At 35.4% G+C, this 15,970-nt stretch overlaps 1 protein-coding gene across 1 annotated transcript; it reads left to right on the forward strand.

Moving 5' to 3' along the window:
- The first annotated feature begins 2,500 nt into the window (after positions 1-2,500).
- LOC134542611 (tRNA dimethylallyltransferase-like) lies at positions 2,501-15,736 on the forward strand. Its single transcript, XM_063386993.1, has 6 exons — positions 2,501-2,715; positions 5,674-6,086; positions 8,579-8,717; positions 10,192-10,360; positions 11,911-12,119; positions 14,664-15,736. The coding sequence occupies exons 1-6, from the start codon at positions 2,599-2,601 to the stop codon at positions 14,895-14,897; spliced, it is 1,281 nt and encodes a 426-aa protein (XP_063243063.1). The 5' UTR covers positions 2,501-2,598; the 3' UTR covers positions 14,898-15,736.
- Positions 15,737-15,970: the final 234 nt, after the last annotated feature.

The raw sequence follows: 15,970 nt of genomic DNA on the forward strand, positions 1-15,970 counted from the left end.
TGGATGGTACATATGGTAATGAAAGCCTTGCGCTAACGCTGGAATAATAAGTAATGTGTGGACAATCCTTAGTTTGATCCCTATGAAATAAAATCTGACTACAGTAGTTAATGTTTAGTTAGTTTTCTTTTTAAGTACTTATTTTTCAAACTTAAATATTTTCTTGTTTATTGCTAGGTAGAACCTTCAATTTTGTATGCTTAATGTAAATAAATTTTTTTCTTGACTGACAATGAAGAAAAAAAATTATTAAATTCAAGCATATTTTGCGCAGGCTACTTCAGTAATTCGGCGCACATTTTTGTTGGTAAAAGAATATACAGAAGATCTCACGGTCCAGCTTAAAATTGTGGATGGTACATATGGTAAAGAAAGCCATGCGCTAATGCTGGAATAATAAGTAATGTGTGGACAATCCTTAGTTTGATCTCTATAAAATAAAATTTATAATACAAATCTGACTGCAGTGGTTAATGTTTAGTTTGTATTTTTTTAAGTATTTATTTTTCAAAATTAAATATTTTCTTGTTTATTGCTGAGTAGAACCTTCACTTTTGTATGCTTAATGTAAATAAATTTTTTCTTGACTGACAATGAAGAAAAAAAAATATTAAATTCAAGCATATTTTGCGCAGGCTACTACAGTCATTCGGCGCACATTATTGTTGGTAAAAGAATATACAGAAGATCTCACGGCCAAGCTTAAAATTGTAGATGGTACATATTGTAAAAAAAACCTTGGGTTAACGCTTTAATAATAAGTTATGTGTGGACTATCCTTAGTTTTATCCCTATGAATTAAAATTTATAATAAAAATCTGGCTGCAATGGGCCATGATTAGTTAGTATTTTTTTAAGTACTTATTTTTCAAACTTAAATATTTTCTGGTTTAATGCTGAGTAGAACGTTCACTTTTGTATTTTTAATGTAAATAAATTTTTTTCTTGACTGACATTGAAGAATAAATATTATAAAATTCAAGCATATTTTGCGCAGGCAACTTCAGTAATTCGACACACTTTTTGGTTGGTAAAAGTATATACAGAAGATCTCACGGCCCAGCTTAAAATTATGGATGGTACAAATTGTAAAGAAAGTCTTGGGATAACATTGGAATCATATGTTATGTTCGGACAATCCTTAGTTTGATCCCTATGAATTAAAATTTATCATAAAAATTTGGATTGCATTGGTCCATGTTTAGCTAGTGTTTTTTGAAGAAATTATTTTTCAAACTTAAATATTTTCTGGTTAATTGCTGAGTAGAACTTTCAATTTTGTATACTTATTGTAAACCATTTCTTTCTCGATTGAGAATGAAGAAAAAAATTATTTTATTCAAGCCCATTTCGCGCAGGCTACTTCAGTCATTCGGCACACATTTTTGTTGGTAAAATTATATACAGAAGATCTCACGGCCCAGCTTAAAATTATGGATGGTACAAATTGTAAAGAAAGCCTTGGGATAACATTGGAATCATATGTTATGTTCGGACAATCCTTAGTTTGATCCCTATGAATTAAAATTTATCATAAAAATTTGGATTGCATTGCTCCATGTTTAGCTAGTGTTTTTTGAAGAAATTATTTTTTAAACTAAAATATTATCTTCTTTATTGTTGAGCAGAACTTTCAAATTTGTATACGTATTGTAAAACATTTATTTCTCGGTTGAGAATGAAGAAACAAATTATTTTATTCAAACACATTTCGCGCAGCCTACTTCAGTCATTCGGCGCACATTTTTGTTGGTAAAAGTATATACAGAAGATCTCACGGCCCAGCTTAAAATTGTGGATGGTACATATGGTAAAGAAAGCCTTGCGCTAACGCTGGAATAATAAGTAATGTGTGGACAATCCTTAGTTTGATCCCTATAAAATAAAATTTATAATACAAATCTGACTGCAGTGGTTAATGTTTAGTTAGTATTTTTTTAAGTACTTATTTTTAAAACTTAAATGTTTTCTTTTTTATTGCTGAGTAGAACTTCACTTTTGTATGCTTATTGTAAAACATTTTTTTTTGATTGAGAATGAAGAAAAAATTATTCATATCAAGCACATTTTGCGTCAGCTACTTCAGTCATTCGGCGCACTTTTTTGTTGGTAAAAGTATATACATAAGATCTTACGGCCTAGCTAAAAATTATGGATTTTTACCTTTTGTAAATAAAACAATTAGTTAACGCTCGAATTATTTTTAATTTCGGAAAATCCTCTTTTTTATCTCTATGAATTAATAAATACTTATTGTTTTTGTGAGGTTAATATTTAGTATATTTAAAGTACGTTTATTTAAAACAAAATTATTTTCCGGTTAAACAATTTGTTGAACTTTTTTTTTTTTACATATTTAAGTTATTTTCATTCATTTCTGATTTTTTTAATTAAAAAAAGTGTGTCTATTATCTTGGGTTTATGTTTTTAATTAGAGGTTTTTAGTGTAAAACCATCATGGAATCCTACAGTATGTATTTTGTTGGTGTTGGTCATATACATATGGAACTTGACCAAGGTTGTTTATATCACGTTTTTTACTCAAGTCTGTACCTATATTAATAGTTAAAATGTATTAAACGTGTAAGAAATTAAACAATGTCAAGGCTTCCAGTCGTGGTAATTTTAGGCGCAACAGGGTCTGGAAAATCCAGACTTGCTATTGAAATTGCTAAGAAGTATGGAGGAGAAATTCTTAGTGCAGATTCAATGCAGGTCACTATTGTTTGTTTTAACTTTTCAGTAAATGTATAGACCTCGAATTTCCTCTCTCCCCCCCCCCCCCCCTAACAAAAATAAATTGAAAGAACAAATTTTGTTGAAACAAATATTTGGGACTTTATGCTAGTAAAAAATCTAAAAATCAGACAATGTTATAATTTACTTTCTATAGTTACCTGTAACTTAAGTGAAATGGTATTTGACCATTTTAATGAGTTGTTATGTTGGGTTTATATACTTTAAATACTGTCATAGTGTGAGAATGGTTTTTTGGGTTCAGGTAGTTACATTAAAAATACTTTTGAACTGTGTTGACGTTTGGTTAGGTTAGCTGCATTAAAAGTACTGTTAAATCATTCGAACGGTTGTTTAGGAACCTCTAATTTAAAATGTTGCCAAGTTAACCTAACCAACCGTCCTTTATATTTTGTAGTATTTTTAATGATGTCAAACCAATTGTTCTCACATTTTCAAATTATTGTTAATGTATCTAACCTTACCTAACTAACCGATAACACATGTGCAAAAAAGGATAATAGTCTTACAGAGCGACTTTTCCGTAAAACAATGATAAAATTCCGAAAATACCTTTTTTGTTCACTATAGATGTTAATACATTTACCCTGAAAACGCTTTTATATTCCTACTTTTTTTCTGAGAAACTACAGTATAGATTTCATTACAGTACCTGTGCATTGATGTGGCTGCCATCATTTTTTTTTCTCACGTGGATGTGTGTGTGTATGATTTGGAGAACTTTAGTTAAATTGTGAAAATGGTTGATTACATTAGGCTAGCTACATTAAAAATTGCTTTAAAACAATGTGGTCATTTGGTTGGGTTAGTAGAGTTAAATATAAAATACTGTGAAATCATGTGATTAGTTGGTTAGGTCAGGATAGCCTCATATTAAAAAGGTAATTCCTAAGAAACCAGAAAACATATTTTATAGTATTTTTAATGAGCTATACTAACCCAATCAACCATCCATAATGTTTTCAAGTATTTTTAATGTAGCTAATCTAACATAATCAACCATTCTCGCGATTTAACTCAAGTTCTCTAAATCACATTTACAAATAGGACCACACGGGAAAGCGAAAAATTGCGGTAGTCATGTCAGTGCATAGGCATTGTAAGGTACCTAAGTTACAAACGGTGATTTCTCAGAAACCAGTTGGTATTCTGAAACTGTGTTTCCAGGGTAAATACAGGAACATGTCTAGTGTTATGAAAAAAGTATTTTCAGAAATGAATTTTTACTTCACAGAAAAGCCGTGCTGTAGGAATATTACCCAAATAAGTTATATATAGCTTACCTAAACATTTATTCCCATGATTCTTCTTTATTTTTTTATGTACATAACCTATCATCATTTATTTAAACAGTTGTAAATAACTTGAAGTATCAAAATGCACTCTCATAGAATGATTGGAAAACATGTTGAGAATTTAAAAAAAAATTATTTGGATTTTAATTTTTTTATAGAAAGAGGCCCTCCAGAAACAAGGGTTTTGCACTCCTCCTGCCAACAACATACATGTGTTTATAACGAATTAACATGTGGTGTTAAATAATGGCTTTTTGCAAAAACAGTGATTTTGTTATCATCTTATTACAGCAGTTATGTAATGGATCGTTGAAATGTAGTAGAAAATATAAACTCTTCTCTCGGCAGTTCCATACCACGTGCAAGGAATCTTAAGAGCTTGCTTTGCTTCCTCCAGCCAGACAAGCAACAACGGTAGAGTTGGGGGGGGGGGGGGGGGGGACATTGTAATGGATGGTCAAAGGGGAGCTATATCTGTAAGAAAATTATCTTCCAAAGACAAAGCTATTTAGTCTATTTAGTCAGACAGTGCGACGGTAGCGGTGTGTTGGAAAATGTGCGCTGTAAATCTCTAAGTAGTAAGATGCTTGAAGAAAAATATAAATTATCTTTATATCTTATATATACATATATATATTTTTTTCTAATGTTTATCAAAAGCAGGAATTTCACAAATGGCTTATGGGTTGGGAATAAAAAAAATAATATATTTTATAAACCATGTTAATGTACGCAACTTGGATGTGGTTAAATATGCAATTTAGTAGTTAGGTATTATTACAAGCTTTCTATGATTGCGGTATTTTATAAGGTAATTGTTCTGTATTACGTATTCACGTTCATTCCTTGATCCTGATGGCATTATCCTGTACCTATACATTAATCATGATAGTACATAATAGAATGCTATAAGACCCTTGTGAAACAAATCACAATACCTACAAACAAATTAAGTCAGGTCTTGTGGAAAATTTTTTTCGTATTCAACTTATCATAATTTGTTCTTTTACCACAGTTTTTGTTCCGTATGTTAAGGATCTTTAGGTACAAAAATTAAAACATTATCATGTACCGAAGGATCATGCCATCAGAATCAAGGGATGATTTGGGATATGTGATATGGATCTTTTACTGTGTTTATCTTAAAATTCCAAGAGCTTTTATTATTTGTGTTCACATTTTTGATACTTTAAATGTTTTGTTAACCGATTTTGAATACATACTACATTTTGCCCCTGTCATATGTAATTATTTTTGACAAATCTATAGAGACCTGCAAATTTCGCGGATTCATTCGGTGATAGGCTAGAATTCAAACACATATATCTCTTGGATAATTTTGCTATTGGCTTACTGTTCATCTGGACGAATCTCAACCAGTTATAAACCCTCGACCAAAGAAGGATCGAATCACAGACAAACCAGCTGAGACGACTTACAAGTCGGCAGACAATGAACTTGCGTTATTTGCCCGAGTGTACAGGGGGAATGTGCAGTCTATCCTGAAGGCCATCGAAACCGCGAATTTTGCAGGTCTCTACAAATCTAGTATTTCCTTTCAGAGGCGTGAGTTTTACTTGGTTTTCCCCAGCGTGTAGCCAGCATCGCCTTTGGTTCTCAGGTTTACTCCGACCTGAACGTAATCACCAACAAGGTGACTGCGGAGGAGAGGCGGCAAGCGCCGCACCACCTGCTGGACGTGGTGAGCCCCTCGCGCCAGTTCACGGTCGTCGACTTCCGGAACATGGCCGTGCCCCTCGTCGAGGGCCTGCTGGAGAGGAACGTGCTGCCGGTGGTTGTGGGCGGCACCAACTACTACATAGAGTCGGTGCTGTGGAAGACGCTGGTGGTGGGACCGAGGCAGAAGAGGGAGCACGACTCCGTCGGGGAACTGGAGGAGATTCGCAAGAGGTGGAAGGTTGACGTGGACGAACGCAAGCACATTCCAACGTCCGAACTGCACAATCAGCTGAAGAAGGTTGACCCAGAGATGGCCAGCATGTTGCATCCAAACAATCGGCGAAAAATCATCAGGTAGTTTCCTCACTCTTAAATTATTAAATAAATTTTATCTTTTTTTTTAAATCTTTCTATCTGACAGTTATTAGAGACTGACTCACAAAGTCACACTTTGGATATTGGGAAAGGATACGCCCATGGCCAGTGGTGGTCCTAGACGTTGCAGGCCCCAGGCCATTCACTTTCGGTGGACCATAATGTTTAGTAGAGGGGCTTAATGGGGGCCTGAAGGCGTATGGAATGTTAGCCAGAAGTAAAGAGGTGGAAAACTTTAAAGAGGTGGAAAATTTGGGAAGATAAACTTTGTAAAACAACGTTTTATAACAAACCTGGAACTTAAATTTTGACAATGGTTTTGCTCATTTATCTTAAGAAATTTTGATTATCTTATTAAAATGTAAATCACTTACATTCACATTATTTATGTAATTAATAGGGATCTTCAATTTAAGGAAAAGATTTTACATATCAAGTTTGTTACAATCCAGACCTCAGGGTAGCTCACAATTGGTCTAGTTTGCAGAACGTAAAATACTTGAAGAATTTTTCTGGGCACAAGAACTATTTCAGTTCCATAGAATTTTACTTTTTGAGGTTATGGCTGTTTAACTTGAAGAATACCTCGCATAAATAAAGGAACTCACGAATAAAGTTTGTCGATTTATTTTTCTCTTTATGAAACACTGAACACTGCCGCCATGTTACGACACTCTAAACTTTACTTTATTAACACAAGAAACTTGCAGTACAATAAAAAAAAACTTTCTCAAACAATTTCATTGAATAACAAAACACGTTAATGGCTGTGAAAATGGACCATGATCCTTTCCAGTTTCACCCTCAAGACTCATCGCATGATCTATTTTCCCATATGAGATTCAGATCTTTCTCATTTTCTAATATCATGTAAGGGATTGTCCATTAATCACGTGAGGCTCGAAAAGGGCGGGGGGGGGGGGGGGGGGGGGGTCGGGAAAAAACACGAAATATCACAAGGGGGGAGGGGGGTGTAGAGAGATATCACGTGTATTTATTTTTTCGCACGATTTCTACTAAACCGAAAAGCGACCCGTGACCTTGACTCGCCGTAGCCAGGCAACAATATCCCCGCCCGCCGCAACATGAACCACCCGGCTCGGCTTGCCAGTCGCTAGTAAGACTGTGATTTTGGCGCCGAATACATGCGTAAATCACATATAAGCCTTTCCTTTATTATTTTTATCCCAGTGAGAATAAACCTGCAACCTTAATGTGTGTCTGGACATTTTTATCACTGTGCTTAATTTTCCAGAATTAAATTAGATTATACCTATATTTAAATATAATATTCTGAAATTATTAAAAATATTTAGTACCAAAAAAATACACACAATTTATTGGGGGGGGGGGGGGGGGGGGAAGTAGTCTGAAACCTCACCACAAATCAGTAGGGGGGAGGGGGGGTTAAAAATTTGCTAAAAAAACATCACGTGATTAATGGACGACCCCTAACTGGCAAAACTATTACATCAGCCGGTTTTCAGGCAAATCCTAGCAACTAATACAAAAGAAATACATGAAATCACACAAAAACTTTAATGAGTTAGCAAAATTAAAGTATCTTCAAACGAGATTTTCATAAGAAAGAAAACAAACATTCAGAAATGTTAAATAAGATAAATAATGTAACTTATGTCCATAAAACATATTATTGCAAATGCACAAATACTTCTCGAAAGGACAAACAGCTGCTATTTACAAAATGATGGAAAATGTAACCAAGTGTCATTTCTGATCATAAAAATGTTATAAAGCATAAGTAAACTTATTTACAAAGTGAGAAGTACAGTATCAAAAAGGGCCGGTGGCGACCTTGGGCGGTTGCCCGGCCCGCCTGGCCCTGTAGCAACCTTCGTCCATGGCCTACGTAAGGTATCATCCCTGCAGTTCCCTGAAGTGATTACAGGAAACCATGAAAAACCGAAGTGGTATGTCCTAACCGGGATGGAAACCCAGCTCCTATGGAATGCAAGTTCAGTGTGGTACCGCCTTGCTACATTTTTGCTTTAAATTATAAGTTTTTAGTGTAACGTTCATTTTGTACTTTTCAATGGGTTAGCTTAGAGAAAAAATATATAAAGAAATTATGAATCTTAAATAGAAGGGAATATAGGAAATTTATATTGCACAAGCATCACACGAAGACCTAAAAAATATAGGAAGGTCGTATAAAAAACACATAATTTTTTTTTATATTCGGTATCTGTAGTATCAACCTTGTTAAAAATATTTACCTAGTATTTGTTATTTTTATAGTTGTGTATTAATTATCTCCTGTAGCATGTAACTAATGCTAGGTTCTAATTATTTAACGCAGGCAATTGCAGTTTATGTGGCTACACATGTTGACGTGAACAAGAACGCTTTGTTGGGCTGCGAAATGAAACGGTGACGGTGAGCTGCAGGCTGCGGAAAGTGTTGTCGCTTGTTGTGGCTGTCCTCCAGAGTGTGTCCGGGTGTTCCCCCAGGTCGCTGCAGGTGTTTGCGCAGGAAGGCAGGACGCACAGCTCCATCCTGAGGCAGCAGCGTGAGGAGGGGGGCACGGACCTCGGCGGCCCTCTCAGGTTCCCCCACTCCTGCCTCCTGTGGCTGCAGTGTGAACAGGAGGTGGGTTCATGGCTCCTGTGCTCTGTGCTCTGTTGCTCTAACCTGCGGCCAGCCCGGGGATTTTTGGGTCTTTGCGGCCAACGGACAATGTCTCGGCGACCTTCACAAGTACGAGGCGCTGAGTTCAAGGAAGACTTTTGTGACTACTCAATGTTTATTGGATACAGTTTATAAATTATGCAAAAACTGTCTCCTTAGCCCATTTATTTCATCTAAAGAGCAATTGGTTCAAATAAAAGTGTAAAAAATAAAAAATTGTAACAATGTGAAAGGGTTTGTCCATCACAAAATTAAATTGTAAAGTCAATGTTAAAATTTAAAAAAAATCTAATATGTTTTAATATAATTTTGAACCACAATTCTTAGTTTTATAAAATGTGCTTTATAAACTTTGATAAAAATTGGTTGACAGATAGTAAGTAATTTATAAAAATGTTTTATCTATATGTCAGTTATTTTTTTTATTAGTATTTTGTGATAAAAACTCTGACAATAAGATTTGTTACTTGTACATATTAGTATTGGTGTGAAACAATATGGTAATTTAATGTTTTCATTTTCTACCAAACATTTTCAAAACTGTTGCTTTTTGAATATTTTTTCTTTAGACTTAGTTAAGAGTAGATATCCACTTTTGTGACATTTTCCTCCCTTCTTTTCTGTTGAAACAAAACTGTTTTTTTTTTTTTTTTTTTTTTTTTAGTTGTACATTTTTGGGAGTGGATGAAGTTATACTCATGAGTAATGTGAAAAGTATAAACAGATAGATTTTGCAATTATATTTTTTTGTGGAGAGGGTTTTTAGGTATATAATGAACACACAGTTAGAGCAGTCAAGTACAAAGCTTAGAAGAAGAAAAAAACATAAATGTTTGTATGTGCTATAAAGCCTATAAAACTCCCCCACTGTGCACTTTACAGTGCAGTAGACAACACAGCTTATTTATATATCGGATATCCGTGTTGAAAAGAAACACAGATACAACTTAAATGCTCTAGTTTATTAAGTGAATGATGTACTAAGGTTTTCTGGAATTTTTTGATGTGATAACATCTTATAAATTGATGAACGCCGGCTGCACGCACGAAAAAGCATGACTCATTGCCACGTTCCGCCTGAGCCGAGCGTGCAAGAACCGGCCAACAGGTTAAGGCGGGCTTTTTGAAAGCAGCAATTTAAAAAAATTTGCTTTATTTGTGCAATTTCGTCATTTCAAATTAACAATTTATTGACATTGTTTTGATTTCAGTTTATTTCTATAACTAATTGTTCATAATTATATTTAAACAAATTATTTAAATTATATTAGCAAAATCTGTAAATAATATTTGAAAAAGAAAAAGTATGCAATTTTTCAATAATGTTGTCTTATGACGTTATCACGTAAAATTATCGTCCGTAATACGACTTTACAGACTACCCCCTTTTTTAAAATAGCATTTTTACTAACAATAGATTGTTTTTTTTCTCCAGGTGCTAGATAAGAGGCTGGATGCGAGAGTGGACACGATGCTGGAACAAGGACTGGTCAAAGAGCTGCTGGAGTTCCATCGCCAGTACAACCAGGAGCGGATGGCCTCTGGTGCTCAACCAGACTACACTGTTGGGATCTTCCAGTCCATTGGCTTCAAAGAGTTTCATGGTGAAGGCAGTAGTGCATATATACTCTTTTAAGGATAAATACTTATACTTTTCCATAATTTGGTTTAAAGTCCTAGATGTGAATGCACTGCACAAGAGAATGCCTCTCATCTTGCGTGGCGACTAAACAGAACATAAAAAAATGGGATTAAGACACAGTTCAGGCTCATTAAATTGGTGAAGCGCAATATTAGAGGGAAAAAAAAAAACAACATAATTAAGTTGTTTTCAAAGCTGTTTGCAAAATTTAAAAATTTTCTTGGCAACATAAAGTTTTGCGCAAAATGTGTGTATTTACCACGAGTGAATTGACGTCATTTCTGAAAGCATAATGTGGTATACTGGTATATAATAATATAATATATTTGTAACGCAGGAAACAGTTTCATTAACAAAGTATTTGATATCACCATTATAGTACTTTTTTTCTAATGCAGAGCCAGTCAATAGAATTGATGAATTTCATAAATATGATATGGAATGTCTTTTATGTAGTTTATGTAATACCACTTCAAGTACACCAATAATCTCAATAGTTCCAAGCAGCAAAGTTGGTTCAGCAAGCATTAATCTGGTTAATAATGACTCTTTTTCAATTTGGGAAAAACTTGGTTTCACTGAGAATGTAAAAACAAATTGTTTACATTTGGGTTTTAATAATTTTATAGTTTAGGGGTTTAGGCCATGAAATAATTGTTTAATGGTATGAGAAGATATCTTACAGTGTGTTTTGTGTACCTTTGCTTTGTTTCTTTATTTACATTTACATAATTTAGTTGGTTTTATAATATCAAAAAATTTACACATTGTGTATTTTGTGTATGTAATGACTTTTGATAGTAGTTAGTGTGCCACTTTTTTTTTTTTAGTACATATGCCTTACCATGTGTTTGCATGATTCAACAGTAAATTACCTTAGTTAGTTTTTTGAAATTTTTGAGGTTATAGAGATGATCACAGATGTAAACCTAAATTATTCAAGAGATTTTTGGAGTGGTTTTTAGAATGATCACATGTAGATGTAGACCTAACTACTCCTAAATTTTTCAAGATTTACGAGATGGTTTTTAGAACTTAAGACTGTTATTATAAAATTAAAAACATCTTAAGTTGTAAAGCATAGACTATAGAATACAAATTTAATGGAAAAAAAAAAAAGGGGGGGGGGGGATTTTTTTAACTGCATTTCAGAGCATAAATATTTTACACCAACTTTTGGCACTGCATCTATTTTTACACTAATTTTGCATGGCTTTGCTTTATTTTAACTTGCTTTTAGTCAGTTATATTTACAATTTTTTGGATTAACTAGACATAGGTATATGTATATGTAATTTAAATTATATCTTTAAAATGGTCAGCTCAGGTGTTAAAATACCAAATTTACTTTCATTTAATTTTGGTTTTAATTATAAACACCTTTTTATTCTTATCTCCATTTTCATTTCATTATTTTGTCTCCTTGTTGAACAGGGACAATTGGTTTGTAGCAGTTTTATATTAGGACGGAAAAGTAATGTTTGTTGATTTTATACTTATACTATGTTCCAGATTATTTAATTCTGCCTGAAGCTGAGCGGAACGCAGACAGAGGAAAGGAGCTGTTCGAGAAAGGTGTAGAAGATTTGAAACTGGCTACTCGTCGTTATGCTCGTCGCCAGCTGAAGTGGATCCGCAACCGTTTCCTCCGGGAGCCCAACAGACAGGTTCCGAACGTGTATGGCCTGGATGCCACGGACCCTCTGCAGTGGGACGAGAAGGTACCGACACTTGTCGCTGGGGCAAGCACACTTTTATAGCCTTCTGTTCAGGGGGCATGTTGTATTTGCTCGCGTAAAGGCCCCTGCCCGCGTATACGCCCCCCCCCCCCCCCCCTCCTTGTTTTATAAACATTTTTGAGAAAAAATTTAAAAACGTCTTTTTCTGGGTTTATCTGAGGGCAGGGCAGCTTGGCATGCATCAAACAGCAAGCCATGTATTGTGAGCAGCGGGAGGTGATTTTGTAAGCGGCAGTGATACAGAGACTGGTATTATAGTTTGTCCGCTCTCAGTAGGACTGTCGTGAGGCGTGACAGACGTACGCAGTTAGTCGTATCTCAAACGACATAAAAGATAAAGAAAGCTGGACTCGCACGCTTGTGTTGATGTGCAGTGTTGTCGGAGAAGAAGAGGGGAAGTGAAGAAGGAAGGGAAGTGGGTTGTATTTCTAACACTCCTTTGTCTGGTTGGCTGGCTAGCTGGCAGGAGGGAGGTTAAGCAACGCCTCTGCCTCTCCCCCCTGCGGACTCGCTGCCTCTCCCTCCTGCCGCGTCGCTGCCTCCCCCACCCTGCCTTATTATAACAAAGACGCATGACTTGCCAGTCGTTCCGCCAGCTGTTTCATTTAATCAAAATTTAATTGGCGTTTAAATAAGTTGTGGCTGTATTTCATTTTGCTTTTATTAAATGTTAGTTTTTCATACTTGAAAAAAAGATAAATCTTTTTTTTCCTCCAAATTCGCGTGTAGGCCCCCTCCCCTTTTTTGGAGTCGAAAATTTGGAGGGAAAAAAAGGGGGGCCTTTACGCGAGTAAATACTGTATTTACTGATAGTTCAGAACAGTGGTAAGGTACTGGACGTACATCCAGAAGAACCTGGGACAGAATCCCAGTCCAGAAATTCTCGTTTCAGTGTTTTGAATTTCCCAAAATCACTGCAGGTGAATGCTTTGATAGTTCCATTATATAGTCTGCGACTGATAAGTAGGATTCTGGTATGCACAGCGGAGTAAATTTTTATTTTTAGGGAAAATATACCACCTAAATTCTATTTTTATTTTACGCCTCTGTTTATGCTCGGGTATACACAACAGAGCTTATGTTAAGGTGTCCTGAAAACGGATATTTTTTGTATTTTTTTTTTTGCAGAAAGCTTTTTACCTTATTTATTTTATCATTGAAACTTTATTTTGCATAAGATTAAAAAATTATTAATGTTAATTTTAGTACTAAGCAGTGATAATTATGACCTCATTATTGTGTAGATGAAATTCATATAGATATAACTAGGGGCATGCAGATTTCACGAAAAGATTTCGAGACTATCTGTACGTTAAAACACTGTAGCATCGTCTGTGTCTCGTGATTGGGTGAGTTTCTCCCAGATACATATCGATTGTAACAACACCAATCACAGAAATTCAGCGCGGAAGAAAACGCGTCCTGAATGGCTCCGCCAAATAAGGCAACGACTTCTCTCGCAGACGGTTGCCAATCACAAGGAAGAAACCACGGGTGCGGGTGTACCTTGTTGCAGTCTAATAGGCATTCAGATCTTTTCGCGAAAAATGCCTGCCCCTAGATATAACTTATTACCAGTGATTACATAAGGTGCTGGAACATGACTACTTTCATTTTGTAGTTGTGGGAAATTACACTCATGTTTCCTTCTTTGCACCTTCACCCTGTACTCCATAAAACCTGTGATTATCTACTTCTTTCCTTCCGAGTTGAGCTACTGAACAACTGAATAAACTTAGAGTGAAGAAGTCTACTCTGTGGCCGCTACCCAGAAGCCAAGTAGTTATTGGTTGTGTCCATGCAAGAAAGTCTACGATCCAACCTACATTTATATTGTGGCTGTGCTGTTTTTAGAATCCGTGAACCCTTACAGACTATTTGTCCACTGAAGTGGAGTTTATACAAAGTTTTAATGCATGGGTCAGTGTGTACATTATAGTAGACATCATACTTTTTATGGCTGTAATATAAATAAACGTTTTGAAGTGAAACTTCTTTGGGCCAATATGCGTAAAATTTCAAGGCCGAATTTGAATGCAAAATTTTCGTGAAATATTGCTGTGAAACGTTTTTGATGTGAAAAAGACAAAGAATAGACACTTAGTATTTTGAAGTCAGTAATAATGTTGTAGGTTCATGTTTATTAATTAATTTTAATTTTAATCAATTTATAATAAATACAAAAAAGGTTAGGATTGTTAAATACTTGGAAAAAAAAAAGCAAAAAAAACTGTGCTGTGTGATTAAAGAAACTTGCTTCATCCCTTTCTTTCACCGTTCTACCCCTTACAATATACTTATATGAGTCTAGGTTTGAATTGCAAAAGATGTTTCATTTTTATCACGTGTACTGAGTTACAAGCTGTTTTTTTTATAATATATATAATTATAATACATTAGTATTTATAATTACAATTTATAAATTTGGACTTTATGAAAAAATTAAAAAAGCGTAGTTGAAGTTCAAAAATATTAAAATGATATGTTTTGTGAATGGATGAAAGGGTTGAGTATGTTTGGGGGCAGGTGCTGGGCCCCGCGACCAGCGTGGTGGAGAGCTACGCGAGGGGCGAGGTGCCGGCCAGCCCCCGGCCGCTCCCCGCGGAGCCCCGGGAGGAGGCCCGCGATAGCAGCACCAGCCGCGCGTGCGAGGCGTGCGGGCGCGTGTTCCTGGGGCGCGTGCAGTGGCGCGACCACCTGGCCTCCAAGAAGCACCAGCGGGCCCTGCGCAGGCTGGCCCGGGCGGGCGGGGAGACCTGACCGCGCTAGCTGCGTGCGGGGAAGAAGTGTCTACTGGCGCGCAAGGAAGAAGTGTCTACTGGCTTGCAAAAACACAAGTTGTCAGGCCTGCACACGCAAACATTCAGAATTTTAAATACCAAAACAAGTAATTTATCATTGGTATTTGATAGAGGTGGGACGATACCACACTTTCGATACTTGATTCTGTATTGTTTTTTCAGTTCGATACTTTCGATACTCCAGGGAAAAAAATTTTCTTGTTACGTAACAATTATTACAAATAACGTAAATTAGTTTTAAACTATATAAATTCCCTCTTTATTACAAAAAATACACACTGTGAACAACTTAAAAGACTAACGACTTATATAATTATAATTTATTCTGATGTGAGCCTATTGGTCATCATAATTACGGCTAATAAGCTGTTCTAGTGTAGTTGTATTTTGTACGATGGCAACTCAAAACTTAATTCAACACAAATGAACAAGCATTCCGGCATCGAAAAAAAGTGTATCGAACTTACAGTTTCGATACTCGATACTTTGCGATACCGTCAAGTATCGAAGGTATCGAGGTATCGAAAATCCCATCACTAGTATTTGATTTAGTATCAAACAACTTACACGTTGAAAAAACAAATATTTGTTTGCATTCAAAGTTTAGCTAAGCTGTTCCGCATCACCTTGCGCTAACTTTTTATTTGAGGTTAAGTAAGAGACATGACATTAGAAATGTGTACGTGCAAGTTTGAATGTATTAACTGGCGAAATGTAACTACACAGAAGTTATTTCAATACAAGCTGCTTAGGTTCAAACTGGAGGACGGTCTTTAATAAATAACAAAATAACAAAAACAGTTTTTGTTTGTAATAAATATTTCATTGAACATTTTAAGGGTGTTTTATCACCTGTGTATAACATGTGTGAAAGTATGTCTTTATGAAGCAATATGTTGAAAAAAAAAAACAAGAATATTTAATTCCTTATTGTTTTTATCATTATTTATTAGCAGTTTCTACAAATAGGTTTTGGTAATTCTGAATGAGAGCCTTTTTATGGAGAAAAAAAAATTCCAAAGGTGGTTTTTC

The sequence above is a fragment of the Bacillus rossius genome (genome assembly GCF_032445375.1).
Source record: "Bacillus rossius redtenbacheri isolate Brsri chromosome 9 unlocalized genomic scaffold, Brsri_v3 Brsri_v3_scf9_1, whole genome shotgun sequence".
Taxonomy (NCBI): Eukaryota; Metazoa; Arthropoda; class Insecta; order Phasmatodea; family Bacillidae; genus Bacillus; species Bacillus rossius.